Here is a 6,311-nt window from a genome sequence, read left to right as displayed (position 1 = left end):
TAAAGAAGAAATAAAATAATGAAATAGAAATATTATAAGTATTTTATTAAGATGTTATAAGATTTGTTATTTTATTATTTTTTAAAATGAGAATAAATTATACAAGTGAAAATAACTAATGTTGTTTTAAATCTTAAAAAATAAAGTAAAGTATAAATACTTTTTAAAATATAAAATAAAAAATGTCCATCGTAGAAAGATAATGTTTACTTTAATATAGGAGTCCAATAATCCTTATAGTTCTATTGATTATATATTTTTATTTGTATATATTCCAAAAGCGACCTCTTGAAAGAGCCAATCCTTATTCTCAGAAGTCACGTTCAAGGAATGAAAAAAGAGATATTAATATTATTTTTTAATGTAATAATAGCATATTAAGAGGTGAATTTTAGAACTTTAATTAACCTGAATTTCAGTAATGTCTTGCTCAAATATAAATAAGTAGAAGGCAGAGTGGGGAGATAAACAGGTATTGGTGTGTGTGAGTCTCATCTCATTTCTTTCAATGGCGACTCAAGGTCAAGTCATCACCTGCAAAGGTACCAATTCTCTTCTTCCTTCTTCTTTTTCTCCTTTCAGATCTAATTAACATTAAACAAACTCTGGTAATCCAAAATCCAAACATCATGTGACGTCGTTTTGATGTAGCTGCGGTGGCCTGGGAACCCAACAAGCCCTTGACTATTGAAGATGTTCAGGTGGCTCCGCCTCAGCCCGGCGAGGTTCGAGTTCAAATCCTCTACACCGCTCTCTGTCACACCGATGCCTACACTTGGAGTGGCAAGGTCGTTACTTTCTTCTTGTTAAGTGTTTTGGAATCCATTAATTTGTGTTTCCCTTGTTTGGATTTGCATAGTGAGCAAATTGTTAATGTTGCAGGATCCGGAAGGTCTTTTCCCCTGTATTCTCGGCCATGAAGCTGCTGGGTATGTATGCATGTAGAGTATATGAATGTTAATATGTATTTGAATGTTAGAAAGTACATTTTTTAAGATGCAATTGCTGCATGTGCTATATGATGTGAGCATATGCATTTATTGGCATGGATAGGGGGTTTTAGGGGTTTTTTACTTTTTGTTGCAGGATTGTGGAGAGTGTTGGAGAAGGTGTTACTCATGTTAAGCCTGGGGATCATGTCATTCCCTGTTACCAGGCTGAGTGTGGGGAGTGTAAGACTTGCAAATCAGGGAAGACCAACCTTTGCGGCAAGGTTCGCTCTGCCACTGGAGTTGGGGTCATGCTCAGTGATGGCAAGAGTCGGTTCTCGATTAATGGAAAGACCATTTATCATTTCATGGGAACCTCCACTTTTAGTCAGTACACTGTTGTCCATGATGTTAGTGTAGCTAAGATTAACCCCTTAGCTCCTCTGGACAAAGTTTGTCTTCTCGGATGTGGTGTTTCAACTGGTAAATATTCTTCTTTACAAAAACTATACTGAGATTTTTAAGTTGTATGGTATGGGTCTTATGATTCATGAAATGTTTTGGAGTTGGACAATGATGTTACATACTTACATTTGCCTATGGAGATGTATTTTTTTTGTCTTTGCCATACCAATGTATGTCATATTAGACTCTGTTTCTGATCAGAGTTACAAGTTCCCGCTCTTATTTTGACAGTTTAACAATTAACATGATTTGTGAAAAATGAAAATGTTTCTTTACAGATCCCTTTTTTCCCTTCGTTCTTTCTTTCTTTATGCTATGAAATGTGCGGGCTTCTGTGCTTCCACACCAAGTTCACTTATTATTATGGAATTGTGAAATTTATCTTTTCCCACTTTTTAGGCCTTGGAGCTGTCTGGAACACTGCAAAGGTTGAACCAGGGTCAATTGTTGCTATATTTGGCCTTGGGACTGTTGGGCTTGCTGTAAGTTTGTGAAGTTACAATTGCAGGCGATTATGTTTTTGACCTTTTGGGTTTGCCATCGTGATTTGTAGTTTGTACTTGACAGGTTGCAGAGGGTGCAAAAACTGCTGGTGCATCCCGGATTATTGGCATAGATATTGACAGCAAGAAGTTTGATACAGGTACAAAATGAACTGGATTATTCTAAACCAACCAGGATGTCTTTAATACTGTGAACTGATTCTTTGCCATGTTTCTCACTTTTTAATGTTGTATAACTAATGTTTCTCTAGGCATTGATTATCATCCTTTTAAAGAGTTATACTGGCGGAATAATGATACTGTTTCAATGGGATCTTAATATGTATTTTCTTTTGGTATATATTTGTATTTATTTCATTTCTGGCTCCATCTTTTTTCTTGTGCCCAAAGTGCTGTTACCTCTATATAATATAAGAACATGCATAGTGTCTTACGATGAGCTATCTTCTGTTTGTGGTTTTCTCAGTTTTGGTTTATAGTGCCAGTGTAGTGTTAATGGACTACAGAAGAAATTCGTCACAATAATAATTACTTTTCTTTTATTGATTTGTCTTCTTTTGCTTTTTTTCCTTGCAGCGAAGAACTTTGGAGTAACCGAGTTTATAAATCCAAATGAACATGATAAACCGATTCAGCAGGTCATAGTTGATCGTACAGATGGTGGAGTTGATTACAGCTTTGAGTGTATTGGAAATGTTTCTGTGATGAGATCTGCTTTGGAATGCTGCCACAAGGTGAATGCTGCTTCTGCCCCATTGACTCCATTTTCATACATTACACTATGATGGTTGTACTCATGAAATAATCTTCGAAAATTCCCAGGGCTGGGGGACATCAGTTATCGTGGGTGTTGCAGCATCAGGTCAAGAAATATCAACCCGACCTTTCCAGTTGGTGACTGGACGTGTCTGGAAAGGAACTGCTTTCGGTGGCTTCAAGAGCAGGTCGCAGGTGCCTTGGCTCGTAGAAAAGTACCTGAAGAAGGTAAAGGTTTTTCAGAGTGTTTTGTTCATTTAATTCAGTATTGTTGGAAAGCATGGATTGTTACAAGTACTTGTTTTGCAGGAAATCAAGGTTGATGAATACGTTACCCATACTTTGACTCTCTCTGAGATCAACAAGGCATTTGATCTTTTGCATGAAGGGGGGTGCCTTCGTTGCGTGCTTTCAACACAAGAATGAGGTGATATATGCCAGCAGGGCTAGTTTTTGTGAGAAATGGATGTGTTGGGTTGCATTTCCTTCTTGTTGTGGTTGTCGTTTAAATTTGAAATAAATCTGGAGTGGTTATAGCTTGTGAGAAAGATCATGTTGGTCAAATTTGTGGTGAGAAGGGCTTTACAGTGAACAATTGATCATCCTTTTTGAGTTATGGCTATGGTATTATCCTATTTTACCTAAGAATCATCTCTGATTTACTTTTTCTGTTGTTATTGTGCGGTGTTACGAAGTTCAAATCAAAAGCTATTTTCAATGAATCTGCCATATTACCTGGTTTCAAGTAATATACTTCATTTTGAAAAGTAGTCAATGTTTAATCTTTCACCAATAATCTATCTTTTATGCACTGACATTTAGGTTAGATCTGTTGAAGCTGGCATGTCATGTTAAACCTAAACGATAGCATCCAAAAATCCTTTTAAGAATTTCAGCAAAGTTTGAAACATCTTTATTGGAATAAAAGTTTATGTTTCTGCACAAAAGGCAACTTTGACTAATTACAGTTTAATGCTAACTATTGTAAATATTATTATTATTGTTATTATTATTTTGGTTGTTCCCAAGAGCTAACTTTCGCAAGACATTAACGTGTTAACCATAAAAAAGTATATCAAATAAATATGTACTTCCACATGCTGATATTTTTTTTGTCAGTTGTTTGCTTGGATAATTATGAAGTGGATCAGATGCTTTAACTTTCTATTCTGCTGAGTGATTTTATTTTAGGTATCTGTCTCAAATAAAGTTATTTAGAAAATGACAATGCTAATCAAATGACAATATTCCTCCAATCAAATAGAAAGAAGAAGCAGAGAGAAGTGAGATAGGGTTAAAATGTCCATTTTTGCTATTCATTTGAAAAAGAAAGACAAGAAAGTTATTTGGACGACATGTTTATTACATTTTATAAACATTACATAATTTTCCTTGCAACATCCCAAATAATCATGTTATACATAATATGGTAAATGATTTAACTTTTTAGCTAAATTTATTTTTATTATTGCAACTTTTTAAAAATATTTATATTTATTTTTACCCATTTTAGTCCTTCTAAATAAATAGAAACAATTTTTTCACATTTATTTTCTCAATTTCTCTATTTTCCCCTTCTAATAGTGATGGCAAAAGTCACAGCACACTTTTTTTTTTTCAGTAATTATATAGTGTCTCTGATTCTGTAATATATTGACTTGGATAAATAAAGTGGAACTTTATTTTTTTTTCTCCACAAAATAATGTACGATTAAACTGTGGATTTAATTATTGATCTAATTATTGGTCCCTGAGCTGGCGTGGGTTGATCAAACCTGGTAGGACCTTTGTGCTTATCAAATAATTCATTTAAATATTTTCAATTAGTGTTTTGAAGGCCTAAATACCTGACATTTTTATTTGATACTCAATTTTGTATGAAAAAGAAAAAGGAAAAAACCATAAACATCTTTCAAGAAAAACATATCTTTGGTGTACTTCACATTGTAACGTGGTAGGAGTAGTTTGGGTTAATTATGTTTTATGTCTCTTAACTTTCAGTGAATTTTTAAATTAATTTATTTTAAAATTTTGGACCAATTTAATATTTCATCTTTTGAAATAAACGTGAATTTAGTTCTTTTAATCAAATTTTGTTAAGCTTATTTGATATTTCAAGCGCGTTTCATAATATTATTTAACTTAACATCAAAATAAAAATGTGTCAAACAGTATAAACAACTCAACTATAATCTTGAAATGTGTACAAAACATCAAATAAATTTAACAAAATTTAATTAAAAAGACTAAATTTATGTATTTTAAAAGATGAAAAACTAAATTAATTTAAAGTTTCAAAACAAAATAATTCTAAAATTTATTAAAAATTAAGGACCAAAATAACGTCGTTAACGAACTTCTGATGCCCTTTCAAACGTGTAAGAAAACTTTACATTTGTTTTTCATAATTTTTGTGAAGACCATACTTTTTTTCGTTTAAAACTTTTTACCAAAAAAAGAAAAAAACCTTTGCAGTAATCTCTACGCATACCAAAGCAGAGTACACAAACCAAGAAAAAGAAGAATGCGACAAAATAAAGAAAAAAACAAGAAATTCACCTCGTACATTGAAATGTCCTGAGCAATTTACAGTTTTTTGGCCGTTAGAATTTATGGCTTGGAATATATAGAAAAGTGTGACTTGAATTGGATGTGTATCAGAGGAATTGATCTTTCTGTACTTAATTATTCGTAAAGTTAAGGAAATATAATATGAAAAAAATAGTTAGTTGATTTCTCGTATTAACAAGATAATTAATATTTTATGTAAGTTTGATAGGCTATATATATATATTCTTTCATATATTATGAATTATGGTTATAATTACTGAGATTGTGGTTCTATATGATTATATGATATTAGTTTTATGTATATAAGATCTTAGACACCACTTTAATCTCAAAATTTTAAGATAATATTATTATGGGTCTTTATTCTTATATAGTGTTTAACTTTGTCTTTTCTATCTAATGTGGGACTTTGACTCACACTTGGACTATTCCTAACGAAAAACTTCCACTACTTTCGATTAAAAGAACTTATGGAGAGTTTTTTTTTTTTTTTTTAATTTGTTGATTGTCAGTAATGGAATAATATGAAAAAAGAAACAGTAAAAAATTAATATAAAATAAAGTTTATCTGAGAATTATCCAATAAATCTTTTGACTATATAGAAAACTTAGATTAAGTTTAAAATGTGCCATACCTTTTTAATCTTCTTAATGATATTACTTCTTAATTCGACCACATCGAAAGAAACAAACGAAACCCAATCATCACATCTGCCACAAATTTCCCACATCCATTCACCTCCCAGCACCAAGAACCACCTCTTACCAAACTTCCAAACATTAAAATTGACAACTCTTCTCTATTTTTCTCCTCCAACAACTTAAATAATCACGATCAGCTCTGTTTAGGCTTTTCTTTCTCCCAGAAGCCCACAATTTCTTTATGCTCTCCCAGTTTTCAAAATCACCGTTTTATCAATATTGGTTTTGGAAATCTATTGGAACAAATTTTCTATAATTTTTGAAATATGATTTCTGGAATTTTCACAATGAAATTTTTGAAATAAGATCTTCAAAACAGTGTTTTTAGAACTTAATTTTTGGAATACATAATGCTCTTGGAATAGTATTTTTGGAACACATTTTT

The 6,311-nt window shown here is 32.1% G+C and overlaps 1 protein-coding gene across 1 annotated transcript; it reads left to right on the top strand.

The window, feature by feature from the left end:
• Positions 1-400: 400 nt before the first annotated feature.
• Positions 401-3,315, top strand: LOC114162918 (alcohol dehydrogenase class-3). The gene is made up of 9 exons (XM_028046928.1): positions 401-542; positions 652-788; positions 883-929; positions 1,087-1,412; positions 1,794-1,876; positions 1,962-2,037; positions 2,474-2,631; positions 2,720-2,881; positions 2,963-3,315. The coding sequence occupies exons 1-9, from the start codon at positions 509-511 to the stop codon at positions 3,077-3,079; spliced, it is 1,140 nt and encodes a 379-aa protein (XP_027902729.1). The 5' UTR covers positions 401-508; the 3' UTR covers positions 3,080-3,315.
• The last annotated feature ends 2,996 nt before the right edge of the window (positions 3,316-6,311 follow it).

This window comes from Vigna unguiculata, chromosome 1, assembly GCF_004118075.2.
Source record: "Vigna unguiculata cultivar IT97K-499-35 chromosome 1, ASM411807v1, whole genome shotgun sequence".
NCBI classification, from domain to species: domain Eukaryota; kingdom Viridiplantae; phylum Streptophyta; class Magnoliopsida; order Fabales; family Fabaceae; genus Vigna; species Vigna unguiculata.
This window is presented reverse-complemented; position numbering and strand designations above follow the sequence as displayed.